The following is a 13886-nucleotide window of genomic DNA, read 5'->3' as shown; positions in this document are numbered from 1 at the left end:
TCCCTGCGCCTTATCGTCGATGTGTGATGAGAGAGGTTGTATACACCTCCCTGTGCCTTATCGTCAATGTGTGTGATTGAAGGATGTATACACCTCCCTGTGCCTTATCGCCAATGTGTTATGAGAGGTTGTATACACCTCCCTGCGCCTTAACGTTCATGTGTGTTGATAGATAGTATACACCTCCCTGTGCCTTATCGTCGATTTGTTATGAGACGTTGTATACACCTCCCCGCGCCTTATCGTCAATGTGTGATGAGAGGTTGTATGCACCTCCCTGTGCCTTATCGTCAATGTGTGTGATGAGAGGTTGTATACACCACCCTGCGCCTTAACGTCGATGTGTGTTGATAGATAGTATACACCTCCCTGTGCCTTATCGTCAATGTGTGTCATGAGAGGTTGTATACACTTCCCTGTGCCTTATCGTCAATGTGTGTCATGAGAGGTTGTACACACCTCCCTGTGCCTTATCGGCAATGTGTGATGAGAGGTTGCATACACCTCCCTGCACCTTATCGTCGATGTGAGTCATGAGAGGTTGTACACACCTCCCTGTGCCTTATCGGCAATGTGTGATCAGAGGCTGTATACACCTCCCTGTGCCTGATCGTCAATGTGTGTCATGAGAGGTTGTATACACCTCCCTGTGCCTTATCGTCAATGTGTGTCATGAGAGGTTGTACACACCTCCCTGTGCCTTATCGGCAATGTGTGAAGAGAGGTTGCATACACCTCCCTGCACCTTATCGTCGATGTGTGTCATGAGAGGTTGTACACACCTCCCTGTGCCTTATCGGCAATGTGTGATCAGAGGCTGTATACACCTCCCTGTGCCTGATCGTCAATGTGTGTCATGAGAGGTTGTATACACCTCCCTGTGCCTTATCGTCAATGTGTGTCATGAGAGGTTGTATACACCTCCCTGTGCCGTATCGTCAATGTGTGATGAGAGGTTGTATACACCTCCCTGTGCCTTATCGTCAATGTGTGTTGATAGATAGTATACACCTCCCTGTGCCTTATCGTCAATGTGTGTCATGAGAGGTTTTATACACTTCCCTGTGCCTTATCGTCAATGTGTGTCATGAGAGGTTGTATACACCTCCCTGCGCCTTTTCGTCGATGTGTGTTGTTGGTAGTATACACCTCCCTGTGCCTTATCGTCAATGTGTGTCATGAGAGGCTGTATACACCTCCCTGTGCCGTATCGTCAATGTGTGATGAGAGGTTGTATACACCTCCCTGTGCCGTATCGTCGATGTGTGATGGGAGGTTATATACACCTCCCTGTGCCTTATCGTCAATGTGTGTTATAAGAGGTTGTATACACCTCCCTGCGCCTTATCGTCGATGTGTGATGAGAGGTTGTATACACCTCCCTGTGCCTTATCGTGAATGTGTGTTATAAGAGGTTGTATATACCTCCTTGCGCCTTATCTTCGATGTGTGTTATGAGAAGTTGTATACACCTCTCTGTGCCTTATCGTCGATTTGTTATGAGAGGTTGTATACACCTCCCTGTGCCTTATCGTCGATGCGTGTTATGAGAGGTTGTATACACCTCCTTGCGCCTTATCGTCAATGTGTGATGAGAGATAGTATACACCTCCCTGTGCCTTATCGTCAATGTGTGATAAGAGATAGTATACACCTCCCTGTTCCTTATCGTTAATGTGTGTTATGAGAGGTTGTATACACCTCCCTGCGACTTATCGTCGATGTGTGTTATGAGAGGTTGTATACACATCTCTGCGAAGACCTACTTATATAATTGTCACCACTATATTGCCTTTTACGCCAAAACGACAATAATCGAGACTCGTTATTTTTTCCATTATCGTTTTATATTTAACTATTTAGCATGGTCGTAGCGTCCTTCTGTGTGTCGTGAGTGTGTTCATACATTATCTGGTGTCATATAATATATAGCATATTCCAAGTGCAGGTGTGTGTAATGAATGTGTGTATACATCATCCAGTGTCATATAATATATAGCATAGTCCAAATGCAGGTGTGTGTAATGTGTGTGTGTATACATCATCCAGTGTCATATAATATAAAGCATAGTCCAAGTGCAGGTGTGTGTAATGAATGTGTGTATACATCATCCAGTGTCATATAATATATAGCATAGTCCAAGTGCAGGTGTGTGTAATGGATGTGTGTATACATCATCCAGTGTCATATAATATATAGCATAGTCCAAGCGGTTGTATACACCTCCCTGAGAGAGGTTGTATACACCTCCCTGTGCCGTATCGTCAATGTGTGATGAGAGGTTGTATACACCTCCCTGTGCCTTATCGTCAATGTGTGTTGATAGATAGTATACACCTCCCTGTGCCTTATCGTCAATGTGTGTCATGAGAGGTTTTATACACTTCCCTGTGCCTTATCGTCAATGTGTGTCATGAGAGGTTGTATACACCTCCCTGCGCCTTATCGTCGATGTGTGTTGATAGATAGTATACACCTCCCTGTGCCTTATCGTCAATGTGTGTCATGAGAGGCTGTATACACCTCCCTGTGCCGTATCGTCAATGTGTGATGAGAGGTTGTATACACCTCCCTGTGCCGTATCGTCGATGTGTGATGGGAGGTTATATACACCTCCCTGTGCCTTATCGTCAATGTGTGTTATAAGAGGTTGTATACACCTCCCTGCGCCTTATCGTCGATGTGTGATGAGAGGTTGTATACACCTCCCTGTGCCTTATCGTGAATGTGTGTTATAAGAGGTTGTGTATACCTCCTTGCGCCTTATCTTCGATGTGTGTTATGAGAAGTTGTATACACCTCTCTGTGCCTTATCGTCGATTTGTTATGAGAGGTTGTATACACCTCCCTGTGCCTTATCGTCGATGCGTGTTATGAGAGGTTGTATACACCTCCTTGCGCCTTATCGTCAATGTGTGATGAGAGATAGTATACACCTCCCTGTGCCTTATCGTCAATGTGTGATAAGAGATAGTATACACCTCCCTGTTCCTTATCGTTAATGTGTGTTATGAGAGGTTGTATACACCTCCCTGCGACTTATCGTCGATGTGTGTTATGAGAGGTTGTATACACATCTCTGCGAAGACCTACTTATATAATTGTCACCACTATATTGCCTTTTACGCCAAAACGACAATAATCGAGACTCGTTATTTTTTCCATTATCGTTTTATATTTAACTATTTAGCATGGTCGTAGCGTCCTTCTGTGTGTCGTGAGTGTGTTCATACATTATCTGGTGTCATATAATATATAGCATAGTCCAAGTGCAGGTGTGTGTAATGAATGTGTGTATACATCATCCAGTGTCATATAATATATAGCATAGTCCAAATGCAGGTGTGTGTAATGTGTGTGTGTATACATCATCCAGTGTCATATAATATAAAGCATAGTCCAAGTGCAGGTGTGTGTAATGAATGTGTGTATACATCATCCAGTGTCATATAATATATAGCATAGTCCAAGTGCAGGTGTGTGTAATGGATGTGTGTATACATCATCCAGTGTCATATAATATATAGCATAGTCCAAGCGCAGGTGTGTGGAATGAATGTGTGTATACATCATCCAGCGTCCATATCTTTGTTATGAGAGTGTATACATTTCATCCAGTGTCATAGGATATTTAGCATGGATTGTGCGCTCGTGTGTCACAGTGTTCTATCCATGCCAATGTATTACGTTGATAGCATGACAATAATGCAGGAAGGCGTTGTTGCAGTTACAATGTACTATACAGCATCAGGACGATTTTTTTGTGATACAACAAACGTTATACTAAAAATTCAGACTTTACTGATACATAAAAGGTTCCTTATCTCAGTATCCTTATCACAAGTTGAACAGTACATAGCTGATGAATGTGTACAACAACAGTTAACGCGGGTATACGTGGTGCCCCCAATGATCAGTTAGTCATGCAGTGACATAGCTAATGCCTACATGCACACTTGATGCGTGGATCACAACAGGGAGCTTACCCGTTCAACAGGCTTTCTAGGGTACAGGTGACACATGCAGAATAAAACATTGTACTGTTCTCATGAGATGTTGGTGAGTATTGTATGTGATTTGTAGTCATATTCGGTTCATCTCGGACAGTTTGGGCAAGAATCTTTTGAGCACATGCCTTGGCTTGGTCGTGTGACTGATTACATTATTATCTATCGGCAGTCGTGACACTTATACGAGTGTTAAGAATCAATGTGTACACACAACTTATGTAAGGGGGAGGCATTAGTCGCTGAGCGGCTGTTATTGAAAGTTTAAAATGTCACTATCAATGCGAGTCCACTATATGATGTTAACCATAACACAAGCATTTGTTTTTAACTCACATAGTTTGGTAGAGGTTCTTGTGCAAGACATGAAGATGGACACAATAAGGCTTGGAACTATTCTCCACGATTCGGTGCACATTGTAAGTCGAGAGCCAGGCGTTGTGATTTGTTTTTGTGTGATGACAGTAATCGTTAACTGTTAGTCTTGTGCACATCATATAATTTGAGTCAGCACACTACACATTAAACACAACATTTATGGCGTCAGACCACCCGTACAATATATACAATGATCTAGTCCTTGATAGGTCGTCGCCGAACACAAAGGGTGTCTTTATGATAATACTTTTGAAAATGTTAAGAAAATAGACCGTCCCACTTCTTCAAGGTAATATTATCATTACAGCGTGGAGCGGACACTGTTTATTTTCAATGTGCGGAATGTCAGGGTTGTTGTCTTTGTGCAGTAGTCCTATCGCTTGGACCTCCAGAAATGAAGGGGACCCTGTGTTCAGAAGACCGAGGCAGGATTACTTCCTCCATATGATCATGTGAGAGGTCTCCCTTTGAACCACCATAACTCAACCAGTTAACCTAATCTAACGGAATTGGAGAGGACTTAGAAAACAATTTTTATGACATTCAATTGTTGATCCAGGATGTTAAACCGTCTGCTTTATGTCGTCACGAAATGTACCTTAAAAGTACAGATACTAGGAACTACCATTATTATCATAAATATCTCCATTTGACACTACCTGGAAGCATGACATTCTGAAGGATTTATATGATTTTGGTTTGAGTGGCCACTTTTGTCATTTAATTTCATATTTTTTTCCATTTTAAGTCCAACTGTCTGACCAATATATTCCGGATCAGGGTGTCCACGCAAAGCAATATTTTGTCTGTCACTTTATTTTGTATCTAAAACGTGTTCCTAATCCCAGTCAAACAGTAGGTAGACTTTACACTTACTACACTCAAATATATAACACAAACCAATTGGTCTATCTACAAGAATATACCAAATTAAGACCAAAATATGATTCTTTACTTATGGTTCCAAGGATGGAGGCAAAGTTTGAAGTGTCACTCTCATTGGATAAGAAATGGTGTCTTCGAGAATTCCAGGTAATAATTATAGATTGAGATTGCCTGAGGCCAATGCAATTCTTAAAGTTTAATTTAAGCCTCAGGTACATTAATCTTTGTTTATTTGTTTGTTTGTTTTCCAGCTTTATGATGGGGGTCTGTAAATAATCAAGTCTAGACCAATTGGGATACGATTTCGCATTAGGGATACGATGACATGCATCAATCAAGCCATTGAGCCTGACCACCTCTTGTGACAAGCATAGTAGCCATTTATGACAAGCATGGGTTGCTGAAGATCTATTCCTACCCAGATGTTCACAGGTAAGGTATTACAGTGATCTGATATCGTTGACTGATGGTAAAATGGCCAATTCTCTTCGACTCATCTACCCACTAAAACTGCCTTATCTGTTTCATGTATATACATAGAGATATATACATACACATTCAGGATGACTTCCAACTCCGTGCTATATTTCAGCAGCTCCATCCGTTGTGTGATACATTTCACTTCTTGTGAGGTACAATTGAGCAAGCTCTTTCCACAAAAAACTTCAAAGATCGTTACATGGTGCTTGCTCAAAAGTTGTTTGATGAGGGTTACACCATTCAAGGCTTCAATAAAGCTATTCTATAAGCTTGACTCCATATAATGTGGTGTGTTCTGTGTCCAGCTTCTTTTATTCTCAGCTACTTGAGGAGTATACACATACACTCTCTGTTTTCTGCACACCTTGACAACTTTTAATTTCTTTGTCGTTGCATCAAACAATTGTTGTTTCATTGTTTAGATGTTTATGTTAATGGGTAACGTGCGATATCACTTAATTGTTCTTTCTTATCAGTTTCAGTCAACATAATGGCTGCCTCGCTGATGATATGGATTGCCTGCTTGGTAACTGCTACTGAAGGTAACACGTTGTGTGTATATTGCTGATTGAGTGTTTTTATTTGCTGATGTCCATACCTATGTACAATAATGTGTCATTTTAATTAATATAAGATCAAAGGGCAAGTAAAAGCAACACAACAAGTTTGCAAGTTTTGAAACTTTATGGCATACTTCATCACAAATACTTAGATCCCCAAATTAGATTTGAAGAAAAGGAAATAGCGTAAACAAGACACTGAAAACTGACAGACGAACTCGTTTCCAATTCAAAGAAAACCGCTACTTAGGTTAAAACCAGTTCTTGGTGTTTGACACACTGTACCATTTGCCTTTTTGCCCCGAACGGGGAATATACCACTTAAAGTTTGCTAAAAATAAAATTTTGATGATATAAGAAAATCATCCAACAAATTTAAATTGAAATATCTAAGTATGCAATTATTGGGTAACCCCTACAGGACCGTAATGTCACGGTGAACGGGTAGAGGCATGAACTCAAGGGCATGATGTGCATGAAGTGCTTGAAATCATGTGTTTGGATGTGTCTTGACAGGACCGTTCAACATCATTATCAGAGAGCATGACACAATTTGCTACTGAGGATTGCAAACATCTGAATGTACGTATGTCTCCTCAGCGTCAAAGATGTTGTTTGACGACCGAAGAATGAGGCAGATGTATTGGCATGCTTGAAACTGGATTAACACAACGTCAAGTTGCAAACGTCTTTGTTGTTGGCCCAAGTGTGATCAGCAGGGCATGGAACTGATACCAGACGTTTGGATCAGCTAGCCAGCAGTATGTAGGTGGTCAACAACATTCCACCGGACAGCGGGAAGAATGGTTTCCTGTTGCAGCAAGAAGATATTAAGGCATTAAGAAATGATAGCGGATATCAAGTGGCGTCACTCAGACAGTGTGTAATCGATTCTGTGAGACTGGTATCTAGTCACAGAGGGTTTGTATTCGCACTGATAAGTTCAACTGGACAGACCAGAGCTGGGCTCCAGTACTTTTAAGTGATAATGTCAAGGTTTCACAGATCGCCATGCCCAGCGTGACTGCTACAGGGTAGGCCCAAACATATATAGGGAGTGATCAGTACAGCTGGAAGAATATCCATGTCCTACATGACAGCTACAGGGTAGGCTCACACATATATAGGGAGTGATCAGTAAAGCTGGAAGAATATCCATGTCCTACAGGGAGGCACTACAGGACTGCTACAGGGTAGGCTCAAACATATATAGGGAGTGATCAGTAGAGCGGGAAGAATATCCATGTCCTACAGGAAGGCACTACAGGGATGCCATTCTGCATGGTTATGTGAGACCGTATGCAGGCACTATCAGGGAACTTCCTCCTCAGGGACGTTAACGATAACCTCATCACGCAAGGGTCGTCTGTATTAATACAGATACTCGCACGAATAATATAAGCTAAATGCCGTAAGACAATCACGTCTTCATACCCTAAATGTATCTTATTTATAGCTTACTTCAAACATCATACAGTTATTTAGGTACAATCAGACTGTTTCTCTCAAATCCAAATCAATTGGTACAAAACACCTCAGGTATTATAAGTCTCGGGTATTTTTCAACGCCACCATCATCAGTTTTCAGCAGCTGCTGTTCAGGTATATTTAGTTTTGTATATCTTTCAATGCCATACAATTGGTAGACATTTCTTCAGGTATTATAAGTCACATTTATCTTTCTTTATACCTGTAGTGGGTCACGTATAACTGGTCATTTAATATACAACGTCAAGGCCAGAGAATAACCAGACTCAATGATACGATTCCATTGGAAATAGAAGGCAAAAATAGTGGTGACAGTTATAGGAAGGAGTCACTGAGAATCAATGAAGACACCAAGTATTCGCAATGGGTGCGCATGTCCTGACCTACTGCTTTACCATGTTTCAATATCAACATGCCCATTTTCCTATTCACAAGACCACCCATTATAATACATGTAATATAACTTTCAGCCAGTCCATGCAAGGACACCCATCACTGTTCAGACTGTGACGGTGAGACAGGGTATTGCCTCACTGAGTGTGACACTGGATATTGGGGTCTGAGTTGCAAGTCTTCCTGCAGCAAAAACTGTAGGAATAACACATGTGTGATCTCAAGACATGGTAGTGCTAACTGCACTGACGGGTGTGTCCCAGGATACCAAGGCATCAACTGTAACATACCATGTGACAGTCCAGGGGGTAACTGTACAGCATGTCCAGGTGGGTGTGATGGAGGATATTGTCAGCTGGGCTCCTTCTGTGTGTCTGGATGTGTAGACTCTCACTACGGGACTGATTGTAAGAACTGTTCAACAGGATGTACCCCATGCAACAGGTTGGCAGGAACATGCGAAGAGACATCGGGTAAGTATTATTTTATGAAAAGTGTTCACAGTATTACTGCCCTAAAGGCTACAAACTTATATGCACACGTGTCCATCAGAACTATTAAAGTATACACCATATGATGGTGCACATTCAACACAATGTGCAAGGATGCCCCTCAAAGGAAGTATGTCATTCTGTTCAGAAAGAAAAGTAACTACTTCAAAAGTCAAAATAAATATCTGCTATAAGGTACAACTACGATTCAGACTACATAGTCGCAATAAAGGGGAAGGTACCCTGTCCCATCCGTGGCACCCGTCACAAACACGTGAATCAAAGCATTGAATGCTTTGGTTGAAAGTGTTTAACCACAATTGCCTTCGGTGAAAAACACATTGCTTTGTTTATAGCCCTTCCGATCCCTACTTCAATACGTTTCTGTTACACCAGCCACTACCACTATCCCTCATGCCAACCACGCCAACAATCCCTTCCAACCCTATCGTTCAACCTACCCACGTCCCGAATCCCTTCCAACCCTATCGTTCAACCTACCCACGTCACCAATCCCTTCCAACCCTATCGTTCAACATACACACGTCACCAATCCCTTCCAACCGTATCGTTCAACCTACCCACGTCACAATGCCCATTTTTCTATTCACAAGACCACCAATTATAATACATGTAATATAACTTTCAGCCAGTCCATGCAAGGAAACCCATCACTGTTCAGACTGTGACGGTGAGACAGGGTATTGCCGCACTGAGTGTGACACTGGATATTACGGTCTGAGTTGCAAGCCTACCTGCAGCAAAAACTGTAGGAATAACACATGCGTGGTCTCAAGCCATGGTAGTGCTAACTGCACTGACGGGTGTGTGCCAGGATACCAAGGCATCAACTGTAACATACCATGTGACAGTCCAGGGGGTAACTGTACAGCATGTCCAGGTGGGTGTGATGGAGGATATTGTCAGCTGGGCTCCTTCTGTGTGTCTGGATGTGTAGACTCTCACTACGGGACTGATTGTAAGAACTGTTCAACAGGATGTACCAAATGCAACAGGTTGACAGGAACAGGAATATGCGAAGAGACATCGGGTAAGTATTATTTTATGAAAAGTGTTCACAGTATTACTGTCCTTAAGGCTACAAACTTAGATGAACATGTGTCGATCAGAACAATTAAAGTTGGCCCCATATGATGGTGCACATTAAACACACATGTGCAAGGATGCCCCTCAACGGAAGTATTTTATTTCTGTTCAGAAAGAAAAGTGACTATTTCAAAAGTCAAAATAAATCTCTGCTATAAGGTACAACTACGATTCAGACTACATAGTCGCAATAAAGGGGAAGGTATCCTGTCCCATCCGTGGCACCCGTCAGAAACACGTGAATCAAAGTATCCATTCCACTAGTTCAATACGTTTCTGTTACACCAGCCATTACCACTATCCCTCAATCCAACCACGCCAACAATCCCTTCCAACCCTATCGTTCAACCTACCCACGTCACCAATCCCTCCCAACCCTATCGTTCAACCTACCTACGTCGCCAATCCTTTCCAACCCTATCTTTCAACCTACCCACGTCGCCAATCCTTTCCAACCCTATCTTTCAACCCACCCACGTCACCAATCCCTTCCAACCCTATCGTTCAACCTACCAACGTCAGCGATCCCTTCCAACCCTATATTTCAGCCTACCCACGCCAACGATCCCTTCCAACCCTATCATCTCAACCTGCCCACGTCACCAATCCCTTCAAACCCTATTGTTCAACCTACCCACGTCACGAATCCCTTCCAAACATATCGTTCAACCTACCCACGTCACCAATCCCTTCCAACCCTATCGTTCAACCTTCCCACGTCACCAATCCCTTCCAACGCTATCGTTCAACCTACCCCCGTCACCAATCCCTTCCAACCCTATCGTTCAACCTACCCACGTCACCAATCCCTTCCAACCCTATCGTTCAACCTTCCCACGTCACCAATCCCTTTCAACGCTATCGTTCAACCTACCCACGTCACCAATCCCTTCCAACCCTATCTTTCAACCTACCCACGTCACCAATCCCTTCCAACCCTATCTTTCAACCTACCCACGTCACCAATCCCTTCCAACCCTATCGTTCAACCTTCCCACGTCACCAATCCCTTCCAACCCTATTGTTCAACCTACCCACGTCACCAATCCCTTCCAACCCTATCTTTCAACCTACCCACGTCACCAATCCCTTCCAACCCTATCGTTCAACCTACCCACGTCACCAATCCCACCCGACGCACACACCTCCTTCAACAGTGTTTCTGCCACACCAACCACTACTACTATATCTCGACCATTTGATCAATCCCTACTTCTAGTTTCTGCCACATCACACACACACACATGCAATTGGCCTTATTTCAAAGTCGGTTAGGTCTGCCGCATTTTACTATGAGTAAAAGTTAGCTGGTGTCTGGAATATGTTGCTGTGTCGTTTCTGTGTTGTGGTGTGGCTAAAAATGTTAAAAACTAGCAAACTTACCTCTTTGATGACTGGTTATTGGTGTGTTCTTTGTTGACAAAATGGGACATGAAATGTATCCTGAAGTCACAATGTGGCTGAAACACCTCCCATGTGAATGAAATTACTCACCCAGTCACATTTCCTTCTACTACTAGGTTTAAACTCAGACTTCGCCCTCACATATCTAATAAGCTTACAAACCCCTAATGTCTTAGACCTGCCACCCACTGCACGTCTTGCACCGTCTTGCACCGTCTTGCACCGTCTTGCCCCTACCACTTCCCCATCTCTAGCACCTGCCCCTATCTCGTATGTGCCCAACCCCTATGCCCAGCCCCTAACCTAACCAAGAGCCCGTTTCCTACAGCCCTTATAACAGACATATATAGGGATTTCTTGTAAAATGTAAGACAAGCTGATTCATGTTTAAACAGAGGATATATATCCTGGTTGACTGTGCAGTTGGAGAACATCAATCAGCTTGTCTCAAATTTTACAAGAAAGCCCTGCAGCAATATTTACAAATCAACCTCGTTTTTCTTTGTCAGGTAATAACGTGGGACTGTTTATAGGACTTGCTGCTGCAGGTGTGCTTTTCATTGTTATACTATTCCTGGTTGTGGGCTGCTACAAGTATTTTCAACACTTAAAGAAAAACAGGTGAGTGTGCCAAATTCAGAAATATTCTCAGATACGGGGTCACAATAGGTCCATACTCACTCCCCATGTAATACCTACCATAATAACTGACCAAAGTGGTCCCCATGTCGTACTTGCCATAATAACTGACCAAAGTGGTCCCCATGTCATACTTACCATAATAACTGACCAAAGTGGTATCCATGTCATACTTACCATAATAACTGACCAAAGTGGTCCCCATGTCATACTCACTATAATAACTGACCAAAGTGGTCCCCATGTCATACTTACTATAATAACTGACCAAAGTAGTCCCCATGTCATACTTACCATAATAACTGACCAAAGTAGTCCCCATGTCATACTTACCATAATACCTGACCAAAGTGGTCCCCATGTCATACTTACCATAATACCTGACCAAAGTAGTCCCCATGTCATACTTACTATAATAACTGACCAAAGTAGTCCCCATGTCATACTTACCATAATACCTGACCAAAGTGGTCCCTATGTCATACTTACCGTAATAACTGACCAAAGTGGTCTCCATGTCATACTTACCATAATAACTGACCAAAGTGGTCCCCATGTCATACTTACCATAATAACTGACCAAAAGTGGCCTCCATGTCGTACGTACCATAGTAACTGATCAATGTAGACAGACAACCATTTAAATTGTTGGTAACACACACACTGTGATCCAAGAAAAGCTTTGAGTATTATAACGAGGCAATATCCTTGCAGGTGTCAATACCTCATACCTACCCATGGCATACACATGTCAACAGAGGACACTGATGCTCGAGTATATGATTTCATTGATGAAGCAGAGATGTATGATCCGCTCACTGATGATAGACAAACCAGCCTATCACGTGACCTGGAACTTTCAGAAACAGCTGAACCAGGAACCACAACCAATGACCTGTTAGTATGAACGCGTTATAGCAAGGGTTTGGGTCCAATACGCTTTAGAAATAAGGATAACACATCTACCTCTTGGGGCTACCAAGACCTGATATATCTACCTCAGAGGTCAGAGCATGAGGCTACCAAGACCTGATATATCTACCTCAGAGGTCAGAGCATAAGGCTACCAAGACCTGATATATCTACCTCGGAGGTCAGAGCATGAGGCTACCAAGACCTGATATATCAAACTCGGAGTTCTGAGCGTGAGGCTACCAGGAACTGTGATATCTAGAAAAGAGCAGGAAACAGAAAAGAGTTGTATAATGTATATATATTGTATGTGCCATATCTGTTATTTTGTTAGTGCGTTGTTGAGAGAGCGACATGGATTATTCAGATTCTATATTGGGTGTGAGCATTGTTGTAGTGCATCTTTATATATGTTTCCCACACACTGACCCCCAACACACACACACACACACACACACACACACACACACACACACACACACACACACACACACACACACACACACACGCACGCACGTTCATGCTCGCCGCTTTGTAAGTGCAATGTTCTTGGATGCGACGTTAAATACCATTTCACATCACCTTACTTTTTAAAACGACATATGACGTGATGAAACAACAAACAAAGAAACAAATTTACCAAACCAACGTTCATTCGACATAAATCAGTTACTAACACAGAGTTTGGGACAGGTGATTAAACCGGAATGTAGTGGATGTTTATTTATTTATTTTCTATTTTAACTGATTGATATTTACAATAAAGAAAGACAGACTGTCATGAAAATAATAAACAGGGACAACAAGCACGACCCCGTTCTTTTTCCGCTGACATAGTCCAGAACCTATAATATGAAGTACAGACAGAAACACGACGCTCAACCTAACTATAGAGCACATATCATACTGCACGTTAGGGAACGTAATCGATGTGGTCGAGGGTCAGGTCACGTTGCCCTCTGTCATCCGTGTACTGAAATATGTTTCTGTTTTTCCTCAAGTCCACCTTGAGTGTGAATGGTGCATGCGGAGTGACGCATGTGGGCGTTGCGTGTGCATTATATAGCTGAACAATATTGACATATATTTATACATATACGTGTACGGGAAAACATCTTATGCACCATGAAATATCACGTTT

General features: G+C 42.4%; 1 protein-coding gene across 3 annotated transcripts; it reads left to right on the top strand.

Annotated features, from left to right (window-relative positions):
• Positions 1 to 3979: 3979 nt before the first annotated feature.
• On the top strand, positions 3980 to 13168 carry LOC125377933 (cell death abnormality protein 1-like). 3 transcript variants are annotated; one of them, XM_048392046.1, is made up of 6 exons: positions 3980 to 4060; positions 6228 to 6293; positions 8270 to 8665; positions 9333 to 9734; positions 11704 to 11815; positions 12548 to 13168. In XM_048392046.1, the coding sequence occupies exons 2-6, from the start codon at positions 6242 to 6244 to the stop codon at positions 12738 to 12740; spliced, it is 1155 nt and encodes a 384-aa protein (XP_048248003.1). In that variant the 5' UTR covers positions 3980 to 4060; positions 6228 to 6241; the 3' UTR covers positions 12741 to 13168. The 3 variants fall into 3 exon arrangements, with proteins under 3 accessions (XP_048248003.1, XP_048248004.1, XP_048248002.1); XM_048392045.1 differs by lacking the exon at positions 3980 to 4060 and adding an exon at positions 4644 to 5703; XM_048392047.1 differs by lacking the exons at positions 3980 to 4060; positions 8270 to 8665 and adding an exon at positions 4642 to 5703.
• Positions 13169 to 13886: the final 718 nt, after the last annotated feature.

The sequence above is a fragment of the Haliotis rufescens genome, unplaced genomic scaffold (genome assembly GCF_023055435.1).
Source record: "Haliotis rufescens isolate VD_foot unplaced genomic scaffold, xgHalRufe1.0.p SCAF_107, whole genome shotgun sequence".
Lineage (NCBI taxonomy): Eukaryota > Metazoa > Mollusca > Gastropoda > Lepetellida > Haliotidae > Haliotis > Haliotis rufescens.
Note: the sequence above shows the minus strand (reverse complement) of the source record. Positions and strands in the feature narration are given on the sequence as shown.